The 18,594-nt window shown below is 47.5% G+C and overlaps 1 protein-coding gene across 8 annotated transcripts in view; it reads left to right on the top strand.

Moving 5' to 3' along the window:
* The window catches only part of GLYR1 (glyoxylate reductase 1 homolog), a 63,871-nt gene extending 49,512 nt beyond the window's left edge, over positions 1-14,359 (top strand). For 7 of the 8 annotated variants that reach the window (XM_061473868.1, XM_061473871.1, XM_061473867.1 and 4 more), the window contains one exon: positions 14,225-14,359. In XM_061473868.1, coding sequence (XP_061329852.1) covers positions 14,225-14,335 — 111 coding nt within the window. In that variant the 3' untranslated portion in view covers positions 14,336-14,359. Of the gene's footprint in view, positions 1-1,443; positions 1,704-14,224 lie in introns of those variants that run through there. The other variant, XR_009746973.1, reaches the window with a different exon arrangement.
* Positions 14,360-18,594: the final 4,235 nt, after the last annotated feature.

The raw sequence follows: 18,594 nt of genomic DNA, 5'->3' as shown, positions 1-18,594 counted from the left end.
AAATCACTACTGCTACCACCAATGATAATAATGATAAAGGAAATAACAAGGGAAGAGAGTACAGCACCTCAGCACCAGCCGACCGATAACTTGCCCCCCTCAGCCCAACCAAGCACTGACCGATACCTCCTCCAACCCTGCAGTCTCCCAGCCCTTCTGGGTAACTCCCAGTTACATCCTGGGCATGACGTGCTGTGGTATGGAATACCTCTTTGGTCAGTTTGGGTCAGGTGTCCTGTCTCTGCTTCCTCCCGGCTTCCCCTCCTCCTTGGCAGAGCATGAGGCTCACAAAGTCCTTGGCCAAACCAAAGCATCGCTATCAGTTCTGTTCCCAGGCCGAAAGTCAAAACACAGCACTGCACCAGCTACCAAGAAGGAGAAACATGACTGCTACTGCTGAACCCAGGACACAGACTTATTACTGATTCCAGTCAGTTAGCCTTATGACTAGCTGTGGTCATGACCCTGAGTATTTATTTACCAACCCTTGCTCTGTTCCAGACCATTCTCCACTTAGAAAGTGCTCGTGCATATGTGGAATTGCTCACCATTAACAGCTTCTTGTAAGTGAGTATTTTTATAGTTAATAAACCTCTCTGGAGCTGTCTGTGCTCTTCTTTAACCCACCCTGGGTGTTGAAGAGGCTCCTTTTTTAATTCACACTAGTGTGTGCAATCCAATTAATGTTGCCACATCCTCTCCAACTCAGCTTCCTGCTGATGGGGATGTAGCCTGCAACCCAGTCTGTGTTGTTTTCTTCTGATGAAAATAGCTGTTCTTCAGCTCTGGAGGGCAGGAGTGTGCAAAATGGAATACTTGTCCCTATTCCAGCTGTGGTGCACAGCTCTGATGCTGTGTCTGGAGGACTGCTGGGTGACAGTGGTTAGTTGCTACCGGACACTGACAAGGTTACTGTTACAGAACAGAGCAACAGCAATTTGTGTTGCATTCAGCACGAGAGGCTGGCCCAATGCCCTGGGCTGGTACCCCTTGATTTGAAGGATAAAACAAGGGTCCACCGATTAAAAGACTTTAAAGTCTCTCTCTTTTTCCCCACTAAACCTCTGAGTTCAGAAGGCCCTAAAGGCTCTGCTTTTGCAGCCCAGCGAGACTAATACTGGAATAACTACTGACAGCCCACCCCTCCCTTTGCAAATGCAACTCATACATGCTGTGGGCCACACTCTTTGGTGACTGCTTGGCATTCTTCTCAGACTAAAGTCGAAAACACAGCACCGTACCAGCTACTAAGAAGAAGAAAAATAACTTTTGCAGCTGAGCCCAGGACACACGCACACACTCCTGTGCAGCTGCAGCCAAATGAAATAGACTGCCTTTTCCTGGGTTGGGTTTTTATTTTCTGTTTTTTTTAGCAGCTTCCTTTGGGGAAGCTATAGTTCTCATGAATGAAACCTTTCCTGGGGGCAACTTTCTTTTTCCCAGGGAATCTCTACTTGGTCTTCAGGGGATAGTGGTCTACTGCTTAGATCCTCTCGCTATCTGCTTTTGATGGGTCTAGCAGTTGAGTTACTGCTGCCTGGACGATGCTGATTCTGGAACTGACACTGGTCCATGGGCCTCAGCTACTCAGCTTCTATGTGCCCTTCAAGAAGGAATTAGTTGCCTGAACTAAGATGGAGAAGACACTTGCTGGGCATCTTTCAGCAACATCACTGCAGCAGGCTAATGACAGCAGTAGAGTAGTAAGAAAGTAATAAAGTTTATTTTATGACTGTCTCTTATCTCAGTCTGAGCCAGCTCTTTCTGCATTGTCCACAGAGTAGTCCCAGAGAGTGAGCACTATCCCACACCCAGCATCTCTGCACTGAGCAGACAAGAAAGTCTACTTGCTGAGCTCAGCTAAGGCTAAATGTAAAGATACAGTAATTTTTTCCTGGATCTGGAGTTGAAACTGCAGGTATTTGTGTGTGCTGATGCCAGTCTGCTCAAGTATTGCCACTGCCAGGACTTGCTTGGCATTGCACCTGACATGCCTGGCCTAATTCTGCCTTCCAGCTATGATAGGAACATTGGAAAGGTATGCACCTACCACTCCTATTCACAAGTAGGTGCTTTGCTGCCTTTCAGGGTATTGCCTTCTGGAATTGGTGTTCTCTGGACAGAATCAGACCGTTCTTGTTCTTGTATATGTCCCAGCAAAAAAGGGTGACTTGCCCCCTCATGGGATCATCTAGGGAGACACAAAGCATCATCCTAAAACAGAGGGACTGTACCAATTGAAAACCTGGCTCTACTTGGGACTGAAGGATGCTAGCTAAGGGGGTGATGCTTTTCAAATTGGATGCATTGCTAATATTCAGGATGAAGAAGCAACTTTCTCTTTGGTGCCCCAAGCATCTTCTACAAAGGCTATAGGGAGGAGGGAGCCACTGCTGCTTTGCACACAGCAATTTCGTCTCCGTATGCTTTTGTGTCCTCTGGGAAGAGGGAGGTAAATTGTTTCTAAAGTTGATGTAGCGCATAAAGGAAGCTGGCTCACTGGTGACATGCTCCAAATGTCTCTACAGGGACTAAAAGGGTTCCCAGATGTTGTGGCTGTGCTTTGAGGCATCTTCAGAGCCTTGTGCTGCCCTGCTGCAGAATATATATGGACTCAGTCAGAGATCAATATGATCAGACAAAAAGCCATTTATTACAGAGGCTTAACCCCTTAAATACTATTTCTTATATGCACTTAGGGTGATTTGGCATATTATGATTGGATACATGTCTTGAAGACCCTTTGCAACTAGCATATAATTGGTTAAACACAGGTGTGGGAACTTGACCTCAAAAGCTTGCCAACACTCCACAGTTCTCATTAACTCGGTGAAATCCAGCTGCTTCTTATCTTGCTTGTTTAGGCTTCTTCGGGCCTCTCATGCCTTGCTTTATCTTTCAGGATTTTCAGAGTTTATGTACCGATTATCCATTCTCCTGTGAGAACATTGTCTGCACACTGCCCCTTTTAGGAAATGACCTCAGGCTGTGCCATGAGAGGTTTAGACTGGATATTAGGAACAATTTCTTTCACAGAGGGTGTTCAGCTATTGGAACAGGCTGCCCAGGGCAGTGGTGGAGTCACCATCCCTGGAAGTATTCACAAACCCTGTAGGTGAGGCCCTTAGTGACATGGTTTAGAGGTAGCCTTGGCAGTGCTGGTGTTAGCGTAAGAACTGACACATAACCACCAGAATGGTTATATGAGGTGCTTTATTGCAGCACTGGGAAACCAGGGGCATGCGCCTGAATCTGGCTTCAACCCCGTCACATCGCGCTCGCAATTTATACACTAAGAATTTTGTAGCTAATACATATTCAACACAGATTACATCATTGACTAATACATATGCATCAAAAATTGCCACATCAGTCTATTACAACATCAGCCTCTTCTGTGCTTGCGCAGCCCCCCTCTGGTGGTCGTCCTGATGAGGTAAGGAGTCTTCCTCGGATGAAGTAAGAAGTCTTCCTCAGCTTGTCCTGTTCACTTTTTGTTCCTTGGATATGTCCCAAGCATTATGTGGACGCCAGCATTCTCTTATTTTCACTTGACTACTCCTGGTACTTTTGTGAGTTCTGCTTCGGTAGAGTTTCACAATACTCCCCTAAATCCACCCATATACGCTTTCCCATATATGGCTATGTTAATTGCTTATCGTTATAGCTACCATTGTAATGCTTAGTTATAAAGTAACTAAGATACACAATAGAAGAATTTCAGCTTGTTCTTAAACTTTCCTAATACATAAAACCCCTCTACTGATTAACAGATTTTTAAATATAATCATCTTTTCTCTTTGTATTACTGTTTCAACACACAATGTCACTTGTTACTAACACTGGGACAATGGTTGGACTCAAAGGTCTTTTCCAACCTCAACTTGGTTGATTCTGTGATTTGGTGTTCAGCCAGCTGTTCTTCACTTTCATTCCTGCTGGAAATTAAGCCTGTAATGGAAGGGCCAGAGCCCAAACCCCTGAAAGAATCACAGCTGGGCCTATGATTCTTTCATAGTCATAGTCATTCTTTCACAGTCATTCTTTCATAGTCATCCCAGAAGAGATCTTAGTGTGAGGATGCTGCACAGCATGTTTTTGCTGATCAGCAACTGTGAGCTTGGAAAAGGATTCCAGCTTCTAGCTGGAGGGAAAGCAATCTTTCTCCTTGCCCTCATTCCCTGGCGATTCCCCTGACTACTGGCTCTGCATGGGGGAACTCCTTTTCTCCACTTTGGCTGCAGTAGCAAAGGATGATCTGTGGCTTGTAGCTGAAAAGTCTGCCCGCAAGTACAGTATCTTACAGGGATTGTGGAGTGGCCTGACTCAAGTGGGTGTATTAGCCTAGAATGGCTTTGCAGGTACCATGTAAGGGATACACATTCAGCCATGTAGAGGAGGATGGAAGTGGCTGAGCAGCCCTCGGCACTCAGGGAAAGATTCTGATTTGTAGGAGCAGGAGAGGGAAGCAGCAAGAACAGTTTTGTCCAGCCATGAGGTGGAGGTGGGTTTAGGGCTGTATTGCCAGGTTGTCTATGCCCACTTTGCTTCTGGGAATCTAGTTGTTTTGGAAAAGGATGTGTCATTTTAAAGAGGACAGGAATGAGTTTGCACATGCATGAACACATGAATTAAAATGGTCTCCATGCTTTCTAATCCAGCTCAGGTACCTCCCTCCCTCCTGGGCATGTCTCCACCTACCCAAGCATGTCCAGGCCTGTTCTCTCTTGCCCATCACCTTCCCTGTGTGAACGTCCCCACAAGGTGGCTCAGCTGTGTTTCTCCTGAGACGGAGTGTGTCTCTGCAGGGGAGAGCAGGGTCTGTCCAGTGCTCTGTCCGCTTTTCTCCTCTGCCTCCATGAACCTCCCCACTTATGACAAGCAACAAAGATACTGCAGGGCAGGCTGCAGCCTTGGGAGATCCTGTGTGTCCCAGATCATTCCTGTGTGAACAGATTGGGTTTTATCACCTTGCATTGTTTTGGGGAATCACAGTTGCAGCAGCAGTTGATCAGTGCCAGGAGTAGCAGCAGAAACACAGTCCCTGGAGAAAAGTGGGCAGTTACATTGGTATTAGCCTCCGTGTCTCCTTTTTAGCACCCTGCATTTCAACAAGTACCCTCTTGGCTGTATGCTTCCATTTTTTTCTGGTTAGCACTGCAGCACTTTGGGTGAAGTAATGTACATCACACAGGGTATGGCAACCCCACAAATGCCATCCAAGCCCAGACAGGTTGATCTGTGCTAGCATTAGGCAAGGTAGTGGCATAGCTATGAAAGTGGTCTTGCGACCAGGGGAGGTTACACAGGGTATATATTTCCTTTGGGCCCCTGTACTTTGCTGTTGTTGCTGCCCTTGCCTGCTGAATGTAAATGGAGCGGCCACACTCTGTTCTTCCTCCAGGGCTGTGCTGCTGGGGTCTGTATGAGTTGCTGGTATTAGGGCAGCTGCCTGCCAAGCCCAGCATCTAGAGAAGCTATCTGGCATATGCCTCATGCTGAGCTATCCACTCACCCACAAAGACGAGGAAGATGGCAAAGGCAGCAATAGCCCATTTGGTCTCAAAGAATGTTTTTCTTGCCAGCTGGCTCAGGAAGTGTTGGATCTCATTTTCCAGGTCTGGGCTTTGGCTCATCATCTCAATTTCTGCTCAGAGCTGATCTGGGTGAGTGACCTATAGACCTGTAGGGCAGCAAGACTACCCCTGCCAGCAAGGGAGACTGGAAGAGAGATGCAGCCATGTGCTGCTGATCCCTGACTGGAGGATGCAGGCCATTGCCCGGGAGCAAGGTGGTCTTTATAACCCTGGTTGTGAGCCTTGAGTTAAGGCTGCCCTTGCAGGGTGGGTAACACTGCCCAAACTAGAGCAAGAGCATGGCAACACTTCAGTCGGGAAAAAGATGCCATCATTTCATGCAGCTGCTTTAGATGCAGGCTATCAGCATGGCACCATCTCTCCTCCACAGCCTGGTCGGCAAGAGGGATAAGTGGGACCAAGCCTGTAGAGCCGGGTGGGTGCATGGCAACAGGAAGGGCTTCCAGGTTTCTGGAAGCACTGGCTGTCTCTGCTGCAGGAGGAATGGGTGGAGAAAGGAGCATGGAGATACTGACCCCAGCCCCTGTGGCTGCCAGAGCAGCCGCGTCCTGCCTGCAGGTGGGAGAGGGCAGTAGTGCAGCAGCCTTGGCTCCAGCTGCCCTGTTCTGAGCCTCAGACCGAATAACGGGCTGTGCCTCGGGGACCCGGGAGAAGGGAACGTCCCCAGACTGCAGCCTGGCGCTGCCAGCTCTCCCACATTCCCCGTTAGCCGTGTTTGGCCTCACCCCGTTGCCCGCACCATGTTCCGTTCCCGGAAGCGCAGGACAGAGTTGGGTGTCCCACCTGCCGCTGGGCGGCGGGCAGCGGAGTAGCAGCGCGTAATCGGGTGTCGGTGCTGGGCTAGGCTTCCTGGAGCGCGGCTGCGGCGCCGGCCCCCGAGGGAGCGCCGGCCCCCGAGGGAGCGCCGGCCCCCGAGGGAGCGCCGGCCCCCGAGGGAGCGCCGGCCCCCGAGGGAGCGCCGGCCCCCGAGGGAGCGCCGGCCCCAGCCCCAGCCCCAGCCCCAGCCCCAGCCCCAGCCCCAGCCCCAGCCCCAGCCCCAGCCCCAGCCCCAGCCCCAGCCCCAGCCCCAGCCCCAGCCCCAGCCCCAGCCCCAGCCCCAGCCCCAGCCCCAGCCCCAGCCCCAGCCGGTCCTGGAGGTCCGGCCCCGAGGAGACGGGAGCCAGGTGCCAAACCGGCCTCAGCCCCACGGCACTGCAGGAGGTGGGCTTTTAGTAGGGGGTCAAGGTCACCTTGTCAGCAAATCAGCCTCTCACCAGCTGCCCATTGGCAGATTTCATGGGGTGGGTCAGGGGCTTCCAGGACCCACTTGTTGTGGAGTGGGAGTCCTGACCCAGTTGCAGGTAGCCCTTTCCAGCCATCTAGACACCTACAGCAGCCTCCAAGGAGGGGCTTCTAGTGCAGGCTGGGATTACCAGCAGCATTATGTGGCTGGTCAAACTGGAGGGACCAGGCTGGAGGCCTGGCTAGTCAGCCCTTTACCATCTGCTCTTGTAGAGGTGATACGCGGATTGACTCCACAACTCGTTAGAGTTGTAAAGTAGGTATGCTTTATTCAGCGCTGAGGCGCATGGGGGTTTCTCCTCCAAAAGCATGCGTGCCCCCCTTTGCCACTCTGTTTATATCACATATGATTACCTAAATATGAGATTGCTTCACGCCTAATACATATGCAAAACCTATTCCCGTCTAGTATTATAATTAGTTTTCTGGCATTTGTCCCATTGGTGCGCCTGCGCAGTGCCTCCTGGTGGTGGTTGTTAGGGGGTCGTGAGGATGAAGGCCTGTAGTTCCTCTTCATCACTGCGAGTAACCTCTTGCTTTCACGGAGACTCAATAGGGCTTCGGCTCTTGTCCAAACCTCAGGTTCGGTACAAGCCGGTTTTATGTATCTTAAAGTAGAAACTTGTCAAGTTTGTAAATTTTGTTACTCTGGCTATCTTTTGTTCCTTTTCTTTCTAAAAATACTATTTGAAGAAGAATGTCTTAAATATTAAGTTATGAATCTTATCTAACTACAATTCTACCTAGCAGCTGTAACTCCTACAATTCTGCTTCACCATTCTAGCAGCTTTGACTCCTACAGTTCTGCTTCACCAAGCACAGCGACTGCTTAAGCAAGCAGGCACAATGTTAACCCTTTATTTCCCATTATCACAGGAGCTGCCACAATTTATTTCCCCCCTTTCCTGATAATGTTTTCTGCCTTTCCTGCTGCTCATGTTGTTTCATATTAAAAGGCACAAAACTAATTTTGAAATTCAGACCACAGTGGTCTCCACCAAGGCTACAAAGATACATTCCTTGTAAGAACCTTATGCATATTACTAAGCACTACAGTAGTCCTAAAGGATGCTGCTCACACACAGGAATGTTTAATGCTGCGTGGGCACAGTTTCCCATGATGCCTGGAATGGGGCCTGTGCCTCCTTACAGAAAGCCTGGGGATTGAGAAAAGGATTTTTCTTACCCCCCACTCCCCAGGTTGACAGTGCTTGTGTTATCTGAAATGGCAGCAGGCAAGCTGATTTGACAGCTGGGTGTTTGCTCCATAGAGTCACAGTGAAGTGTAGTTTCACGCCTGTCTGGTCCCATTATCCGTGATCGTCAGCAGGAGTGAGGAGGTGGTGCAGAGGTTCATATATGGCCTCCTGCCTCTGAAAGCAACTTGCTTGGCGGAGCAAATGCCCAGGTCTCCAGGTATTTGCTATAGCAGAGCTGCTGTTCCTTCTTGTGTCCCCCATTTTCAGGACCTGGCTCTCATTCCTGGGGTGGGGCACTAGGGAGGGAAACCTGTTTGCTGCTTATTTCCAGGAGACTGTCCTTGCTTGATTCTTGTACAGTAGTCCAGTGAATGGAGGGATCATGGCAGGATGGTGTAATCAGCTTCAGGATACAGGGGAGGATGCATGTGCGTCCCTGGGGACTGGAGCTAGAAAGAGCCCAGTATATCCTGTTCCCATGGAGCATCAATCAGCAACAGGCCTGTGCACAAGGCACCCTGCTGCACCAGGAAGGAGGTGTGAGGCTGAGATGTGCATTGGCTTTATTCCTGTAAACATTCAATCCTGGCAGAACACATGAATTCATATGTACTCTGCCTGAATATGACAGTGCTGGGCCACATCCTCAGTCTATGGCTTAGCCAGGACAGAGCTATTGGTGTCTCAGCAAGCCAACAAGGCAGTGTTAAAGCAGTGGAAAAGCTGGGTCAAGAGGGAAAGCCTACTGCAGAGCCTTTAAAGAGTGCTTGAATATCTGGAGGTTTGGGGGATGGCTGGTGAGAGGCAATGTCTGTTTAGGTGGGGGAATGCTCTGACAAAGCATGTACTAGGTAAAGTATTAGGCATTCATTTCGTGCTTCTGTGGTTTGGAAACAGCTGCCTTCTATTTTTAATAAAGCACATGTGTTTCCAGATTGAGCTCTGACTCAACAAAATAATTAGTGTTCAGAAGGACTAAGGAATGTTAACAAGACCTTGCAAGCCCCCACTCAAAGTGGGAAAGAGACTGTTATGGGTGCTCTTTCAGTGATACTATTGCTGCTACTTCTTTGGTAAGAGAGAAGCTGAGGAAAAATTAAGATCCTTTGAGTGCGGGAGGCTCATTGGAAAGGCTCAGACCTCAACGCAGTAAGATTTCTTTCCTGTCTAGTGATCTGGAAGGATTGCTGGCTGGTCCTGCTGCTGTCCTTGCATTAAGAGGCATGGGAGTCATGTACAATGGGTAAGACTGTGCAGATGTGGTGCTGAGTCCTCAGAAACTTGGGCAGCCTTCTGGGTCCTGTTTGTGCCTGGGGATGTCTGAAAAAGAGATAGAAGCACCATTCCAAAAGGACCCATTCCTTTCCATCAGCCAGGGGCTGTGGTGAAGCCACAGGGGATAAGAATGCTTCAAATCCAAGTACTCTGCACACAGAGACTCATATGCAAATGGCTACTTGCTATGGGCAGCTGTAGTCTCCTAACCACCTATTCTCTACTGAAGGTCCCTCAATTAACTATTCCCAAAACACGGTGGGCTATCATCTCCTGGAGACATCCACTTCCTTCCCAGATTTGGTCAATGAGAGGGAAGATCTCATTGATTGGCCTTGGCTGTACAGTGAGAATTGAGTTTGCACCACCTCCATCTCCTCCTGTCTCCTCTGGAGACATCTTTTCCCATGGGGAAATCACTGGCAGAAGCAAGAGCACAGTTTTGCCTGTGCTACACTTGCTGCAGGGAACTTTGCTGTGTGTCCCACAGGCTGGTATCACCCTCATCCCTACTGCATGCTGACACCAGACTGCCAAGGGTACCTTCACCCTGAAGGAGGGAGCATGAGGGCTTCAGCTAGAATCTGATGCTTCTTGTCTACCTGGAATAAGATCTGGGGGGAAATTTTGTCCAAATTGGGATGAGGAGAGCTCCTACAGTATCAATTCAAATCTTTCCACATAGAGTAAGGGTCCTCTGCAGGACTGATGGTCTGTCATGAGTAAGGATGTGTTGTCTTCTCTATCCAGGCTGTGTATGGGTGCACATGGAGACCATCCCTTGGCTGTCCTCTCAGTGATTCATTGCACATGTGCAACACCTTAGGATCAGGGAGCACCTAGGTGTGCAGGAGAGCACAGGCACCCATATGGCATATTTGAGGTGGGAGCTAGAACTGGTTCTGTGTGTTGGTAATCTTTGCAGAAGGTGTTTTGCTTGTCCTGATGGCTGTGAACAGCGGGACATAAAAAGTGTCCTGGCTTCTCTCTCCTACAGTCTAATTAGAGCCAAATTCTACCACCACTCAAAATCATGGTGTCAGAGTAGAAGCAGGGCAAATGAATGTTTAACTTCTTGGCTTCTTATCAGCAGGGTCAATGATTCACCTGAAGGATATTCATGTGAGATGATTCATTGCCCAGAGATAGGAATGAAGTTTATGTCTCATTGTTGGGACGCTGTTTGTTTGGGGTGGGGGCAGTGGCACCAGATGAGAGCTGGATAAATCTGTCCACATGGCCAGCTAGATAACTGGATGGGTTTACAGGCAGATGGAAAGTTAGCTGGGGAGGTTGAAAGCTTGAACGGGTGACAGGCAAAATGCTGCATTTACATGCTGAGTTGCTACATATGTGCAAATAGACATGAGGAAGAGCTAGGTTAAGCAGCTGGTGAAAATGGAGAGATTGAGCCTCACATGCCTCACGTGCAAAAATGATTTATGGTCCTAGAGCAAACACCACCTCCAAAATGCTGGAGCCAGTGTGGGAGGTGGTCAGAATAACTCAGCATCACGCTGCATCTCCCCATGCCTAGGATTGCAAGCCCCATCATTTGGGCTGGTTTTAGTTTTTCTTTGAGAAAGCATTTGACTGGAGCTTGAACATTTCTGCTGCTAGTGTGGAGGATTTGCTCCCAATTCTAACGATTATTGTTTTGCCTGGTAAAAGAAATGCATTCTTTGGTTTCAGCCTGAGTGTGTACAACTTCCGTTTCCAGCTAGGTCTGAGACACCAGCGGCAAATGGGGCTTCTCTTTCAACGCAAGTCAATTTTCAGCCAGATTGAAATGCCAAATGCTTGCCTTCTGCCAGCCTGCCAGACAAGATGGGTGATGAAGGATCCCTCTGCCCTTGTGAGGCCTCACTTGGAGTATTATGTACAGTTCTGATGCCCTCAACATAAAAACGACATTGAACTGTTGGAAGTTGGAACAAGTCCTGAGGAGGGCCACAAGGATGATCAGGGGACTGGAGCACTTCCAGTATGAAGACAGGCTGAGAAAGTTGGGGCTGTTCAGCCTGAAGAAGAGAAGGCTGCGTGGAGACCTCATAGCAGCCTTCCAGTATCTGAAGGGGGCCTATAGGGATGCTGGGGAGGGACTCTTCATTAGGGACTGTAGTGATAGGACAAGGGGTAATGGGTTAAAACTTAAGCAAGGGAAGTTTAAATTGGATATAAGGAAGAAGTTCTTTACTGTGAGGGTGGTGAGCCACTGGAATGGGTTGCCCAGGGAAGTTGCGAATGCTCCATCCCTGGTGGTGTTCAAGGCTGGGTTGGGCAGAGCATTGGGTGAGATGGTTTAGTGTGAGGTGTCCCTGCCCATGGCAGGGGGGTTGGAACTAGATCGTCTTAATGTCCTTTCCAACCCTAACTATTCTATGGTTCTATGGTTCTATGATCACTAGCAATACCCATTCAGCAATGATTCTCCCTTTCTGTCTGTGGTTTGTGGCATGGACATTTTTACGGGGTTTTAACCCACTTAGTGTGCATTATTCTGATATTGTTCTGGTGTATTAATCAAGCATTCAGGCATGGTCTAGTAGACAGTGCCAATCAAAGTGGGGTTATAGAAAATAGCTCTCATTAAAGTAATTTGATATTTTTTAATGCAAGTGTAAGAAGTAATTTGTACAAGCTCTGTCTTACCATCATGTGATATAGTAATTAAAGAATCACTTTTCAGCTTTTCCATTATTTTCCTCAGTTGGCATCAGGCTGATTGCTGTACAGTTACATGTGTCCTCCTGGTTCCTTTACAAATCTCTCTGCCAGCCCTGACACCTTCTGAAGAGTTTGAAGATTTACTGAAAGCCAGTGTTGGCTGGCCTGAGAGTTCCTGGAAAATGTAGATGTATTTCAGCATCCTGTGATAGGAACACATTATGACCACTTGCCAAGAGGAACAGAAATATTCATTTACTCTTCTGTCCTGTCTTTTCTAGTATTGCAGGTCATCAAGGTAATTCTGTTCATTGTAGCAATCTGCTTCCTTCCCTTATCAGTTTTCTATTTTTTATTATTATTTAGTATGCATTTATTATGCATTGGGTGGGAGAAGCTCATTCTTAACTGCTTACATTTTGTTCCTTGACCAGTCTGTTTTGAGGAGTGTGTTCTTTCTCCTCAGTTTTTCATGTTTCCTCAGGTGGTCTCCTTTCCTGACTGTGGAATTGGTATTTTTTAGCCAACAGTAAAATATCCTGAAAAAAATGCAATTATTATGTTTTTCTGTTTCAGTTCCTTTCGTTTGTCAGTCTGGTGCCTGTATGGACTATCTGTGCAGAGGAAATAAGTGATGTCTTCTGGCTGTACATCTAATTAAATTTCAATTTAATAAAGTGCACTGTAATAAATATACTCACCTCACACTTCTACACACCAAAATGACTGACAGGTCTTCTAAGACTGAGTGCTGTTCTGTCAAGCTCAAGTGTAATAGATAATATTCTTATGCAGTGCTTCAATTTAAGGAACTATGTTTGCATATTCTTAAAAGTCCAGAGATATTTGAATTCTGGTAGGCCTTCTCCCCACCTCAAAGGCATCACTTGTGATGAGAGCATTGTGCTGAGAGCTGGTTTTGATGGTGCAGTTCTTCTGCCTGTGGCAGAAGGGTGAAGATAACCACTGAAGTGTGGTTTTCCCTGGTGGGAACAAACCTTTGCTCCTAGCTGGATCTCTTGCTCTTCAGAGACATTTGCTGCTTATTGGGTTTGAGGGCCAAGGAGAGCCTTCAGGAGTGCGCTGCCAAGCTGTCAGGTAGTCTGTGCATCACCAAGCTGTGGTGTGCAAGTGGGATTGTTCTTTCTCTGCACTGGGTCCTTTGCACAAGGACAGAAGCTCATTCTGGAGTCTTTAGAGAAACTCATGTTGTTTTAAGTGTGTACGTTTAGTTCTTCCCCTTCTTTAAAATAATCTCTCCCCAGGAAAGCTTTTTCATTAAAATTGTCAGGAAAAGATGGAAGTGGCTTTATTTAAAACAGCACCAAACACTTGGGGAAAAATTAGACTAAGATTGACTTATTCTAGATTTAGCTATTGGCTGGGGCAACAGCCAGCTAGGAGACATTGGTACGAGCAGGAAGATCATGGTTACGTATTGTGGGCAGGAAGCCGTACAGGACACAGTGGCAGTATTTTGCTGTCTAACACAAAGCCAGGATGAGCACTTCATCTAAAGCACTTGATTTAGAAGCAAGATGTGTAATGTTCTAATATTAGCAAATCTGCAAACAGCTTGCTGTGTCTGCAGTCTTCCTGCAGGGTCTGGCACAGCATCCACACATCTGACTGCAGGCTGTGTGCCAGGCTGGGGATGCGTGCAGGAGTCTGGGCTGCTGCTAGCAGAGCTCTTTGCAGTGTGGGGTTTTGCTAAGGGGTGCAGTCCCTTTGCTTGGACATTCAGTGAGTGGTTTTCAGAGGCAGTGGCACTGACAGGTACTCAGGAGATGCAATGTAACCGAGCCTTCAGGCTGCTCCATAGGGGCCTTGCGCAGGGGTTTGTGCTCACATCTTCCTGTCCCCAGGTTCTGCTGCTCTAATCTGAGATCTCTCCGTTGTTTTCAAGTGTCTTCCATTTCTGTTTTTTTGGGCAAGAGCAGTAGATAAGATGTATTGAGCACAAGATGAAGTAATTCTGTTGATGGAGAATACTCCCTAATGGAAAATATTGATCATGTGTCAAAACTGTTGGCATGAATTGATTACAGTACCTCAGTCTATTAGATGGCACTAAACAATCTGTTTTTAAATATCCCTTGAAATACATGCCTTTCTCTGGGAGGGCCTGATCCAGAATCTAGCTTGGCAAATTGCAGCCTATCCAATGGACTCCATTTAGACCCTTTTACTGGTGTGAATTTTCAGGCAGTTGCAGCCGACAGAACAAAGGGATGCCAGGACTGTATGGCCAAGAAGATTGTCTTGGCTCAGTCTTGCAGGGAGAGTTGTGTCTGGAGGCACCGTCATGAGGCATGAGCTTAACCATTGCTGGCTTTCCAAGAAGAGGGAGGTCCCATGTTAACCAATGACTACTGAGATGAAGGGAAGGGTGGGTTGAGATGGCATTATCCTATGAAGAGGCTGGTGTCTTCTGTGCTCAGTCCCAGGTAGTGGCATAAGAAATGGAAGATGTGGGACCAGCTCTCATGTGCTTGATGTTATTGAAGATGAAGTTAAAGTCAGTGACTGGAGGGCAAAAAATCTGTGACTCCAGGTATAGTAGGAGCTCACAGTTTCCTACCCTGGGCTGCTCCCAGAGCTGTAAATCCTCACCTCCTTCTCCTAGTGCCAGGACTTGGATTGCCTTGGTGCCTTTAGACTAACTCAGCAAGCTGCCTGCTGCAGTACATCTGGCAGTAACATCCTGCTGTGAGGCACCCATGGGTGCTTATGGGCCTCTTGAGGGGCAGGAAGAAGGGCATGTGAGGAGGGGTGCCAGATCCCTAAGGTACCTATAGGGAGTAGGTAGGCTACGTGGGAAGGGTGCTTGAGGAGAGAGGGACGCTGCAAGCTAAAACTGATGTAGGGCACACCTCTGCTAGCACTAAGGCAGGGCATTTTACCTTTCGCTCTGTTCCTGGTGCTCATCCAAGCTGGCTTATAAAACAAAGTAATTGCAATTATGAAGTGCTCCCACTTCTAACAGCAGCAAGGACTGGTTGGCAGAGTCCTGGTGTGTGGTGGTGTGTGGTGGTGCCCAAGGCCAAGCCAAGAGTGGTGCTTCAGGCTGCTGCCTCTAGGGACTTGGTGCTTAATGTGAGCAACCCCCAGGCACTGAGTCTGGCAGATGTCCATCTTCAGAGCCCCTCTGAAGGACCAGCCCTAGGCAAGTGAACTCATCACCACCATCCCCCTTTTTCTTTTCCTGAGGGCTGGGTGAAGGTGGTGTGTGAATGATGGCACCGGGGCAGGGACAAACTGTCCCATCACTGAATGATGAGAATTTGCATGCAAGTAACTTAAAACTATGCTCTGGCCAAGCTGATTTCCTGTGAAACCCAGGTGGCTCCTGGATGTGCTTGGCTACACAATTGGTACTCTCAACTGTGAGTAGCCCAGGACTATGTAAATGGCAGTCATGTGGGCCTTGAAGCTAAACCCAACTCATCCGCTTAGTGCAGTTTTGTAAAGATATTGTGTGTCCACCCAGAGACATCAAGCAGAATAACAGCCCTGGTATCCCCAGCACAGCTTCTTTGTCCGTTGACTGGACATCTAAATAAAATAATTGCTGTCTGAAAGTTGAATGCTTTTGTTCAATGGACTTTATGTAAGAGCAGATGGAACCATTTATTTCTGCCTGGGTTGATATGCATTGCTCTGAAGGCATTTGGAAGCATTGTGACTCCTGTCCTGAATGATTCGGAGAAAACTCCAGGAACAAACTTGCCAACAAAGTTTTCAATCTGACAAGCAGGTATTCTTTATTGCGGCGCCAGGAGACACGGGGGATAGCTCCTCCTAACGTGTGTCTCCCCAGTTGCCACACAAGCCGTCCTTTTATAGCCACTGGGCGTACATACGTATTCATGAGGCTACGTATGGATTACATCATTTTCCAGAAAGTACCCCACATGTGTACAGAATTGTGGTGGTGGTCTCTGAGGGTCGTTTACTTCTTCCAACAATCTTCATCACTTCTGGCAGCTTTTGAAGCACGCACAGTAGATGCTTATACCAGTTTATTTGGTTTGTTAGCACCAGAGGCATAATAATCCTCCTGTCCTCCTACTTATCAGTTGGTTTAACTGTAGCCCATCCTGGACACCTGCCATTCCCAGATACTCCTTATCCCTGTGTCCTGTTCTTCTAGACTGTTTTTCTTAAAATTATGTCAACTATAATGATTTATCTTGTACAAGAATTCTCAGTATGTTCTGTAGCTGTACTCTACTTTTTTTATAGTGTATCATGCAACTCAGTAATTTTCCATTGCTACTGTTACAAAGCCATCAAACTTAACATTACTTAGAACTGATTCTAAAGGTTTATATATTCCATTTTGTGATTTTGTGCCCCCCTTGTCTCATGAAGCACAGTCAATTACTATTATTATAATGCTAGGTCATGCTACAGGGCTCCCTAATCACAGCATTTACATGATAGATTGAGAGGATGGAGAAACAGGCATGGGAGAATGCAGCCCAACCCATGTGGAAGACAGGTTGCATGCTCAATGGAGATGCCTGCTTGCTCTTGACTTTACTGACCCCAGCTGAAATCTCCGGGACTCACATCCTCCTTGATTGTGTTGCCTTTACACTTACCAGGGATGCTGCCAGATCCCTGCATAAGCCACCCAGCTAAGTGCTGATCCGTGTCTATGACAATACTCTTGAAATAGTTCTGGTCTCTGTCTGACATTAGGGGAGAGAGGTACAATTAAGGTGATTACAAGCTATTTGATATCAGGGAGAGAAGACTTTCACATGAGAAAATCACAGCATGTTAGTCTGCTCAAACCATCACAACACAGAGCAAAACCAGATGGCTCCAGCCTACCCAAGAAAAACCCCTTGGTGACAATGCTGCTTGGTGACATGTCTTGCTCTGCCTGCAGGACAACCAAAACCCAGCCCTTAGGATCAGAGGAGCTCCCAGCACTCCCCTCAGGGTGGTGTGACTCCTGGCTCTGCCACAGCTTACTGCTGGGGCTGGGGGTTGAAACAGGTGCTATGGTCATCTGTCTCTGTGCCTGGGCAAAGCCTGAGGCATTACTGTTAACTTTGCATGGCAATGAATCTGTCTTGTACAGCAAAATAGATCCAGATAACAAAGAAGCTCAATATAATTGCTCTCTGTCCTGCACATCTGGAAGAAATGAGAGCTGTCAAGTTACTTACAAATGTAAGATATCTGTAAATAACTTGACAAATGGAATGTCCTTCCCAGTGCTCCTGGGTGCCACAGCTGCCTTCCAGAAAGCTGCATACTGCAGAATCCGTTGGGAGCCCAAGATGCCATCTGCTATGGGGGCTGTCATGGTACTTTTGGATCTCTCAAATATTCAGGACAACATATTCTGTGATTTAAACCGTATTTCATGAGCCAAGGGACTTGTCTTAGTCATCTGCTACTGTGGGATTGAATGGTTGTGGCTGAGATTTGTCTGTTGAACCCTAATGTGTTACCTGAATGTTTCTCTCAGCAATACTGTGCTGATTGTGGGATTATTTTCTTTACTTTTATTTGAAGTAATTAATTCTAATTAAATTAACAGATCAAATAGAGTTGACTTAATTTATTTCATTTCAGTATGTCAGGGTCCAATTGGAGAAAAAACCCAGTGCTCGACAATGTTTCAGTTCGTGATCCCAAGAGTGAAATTAAGACACAAATGAGGGCAAGTACCGTAACTGGACAGTTTGTTTATTACAAATTACAAAAAGACAGTTATTATGAAAAAGGGAAATTATTGTAATAAAGGCGATAGCAATAGGACAGATTGGGAAAAAGGCAGAAAATGAAGCAAGGATTCAGGGTGCAGAGAGAGAGTGAGCTAGTCACCACTGCGGATCCAGCGGTGTCCCAGGGATCCACTGTCATCGTTGTTGGTGGTGGGAGTCCTTCAGGGTTCGTAGTTGGTGTCAGAGCAGAGTGTCTCCCAAGAGTTCGTTGGAGGTGGGTGTCCTCGTGGAGCCGTCCTTCTGGAGTCCCCTTGAAGGTAGCCCATGGAGTGTGTATTGTGGAGTTGCCCTCCTGGCGATGTCTCATGGAGGGTGTCTCTCAGGATCTGTAGTAGTCATCAGCAGAGAGTGTCCCCACGGAGGTGTCCTCCTGTAGTCATCCTCATGGCAATGGCTCCCTGACGATGTTCCTTGGTGAGTACCTTTACCTATTTTATAATGAGTTGGGGGGAATACCTCTGTTCTTCATGTCATGTATTACATGTTTCTGGTGGACCAGTTTCCCTGGTCTCGCAACCAGCTCTTCAACTGCATGTGTATGTTTGCACACATACACGCACACGCGCGCACACACACCTGTGCATGCACACCCATGTCTGCAGCAATTCTCGGGATAATGGGTAGCCATTCCTGGCACCAATCCTCAAGGTAATGGACATTTACAAGATTGGAAAGGTAAGGTAGTCCCTCAATGAGCAATGAGAATTGGTTGGACTATATTAAGCACAACAAGGAAGGAGTGGTAAGTTATTGCCAGTCTTGATCTTGACTGAATAGGTCCTAGCCTCTTGTGTAGAACTGTCTTGTGCTTACAGATTTTGGCCTCAT

Source organism: Pezoporus flaviventris, unplaced genomic scaffold (assembly GCF_033815535.1).
Source record: "Pezoporus flaviventris isolate CSIRO_AGI_PZ_B2104156 unplaced genomic scaffold, CSIRO_AGI_Pfla_v1 ptg000078l, whole genome shotgun sequence".
Taxonomy (NCBI): Eukaryota; Metazoa; Chordata; class Aves; order Psittaciformes; family Psittacidae; genus Pezoporus; species Pezoporus flaviventris.
Note: the sequence above shows the minus strand (reverse complement) of the source record. Positions and strands in the feature narration are given on the sequence as shown.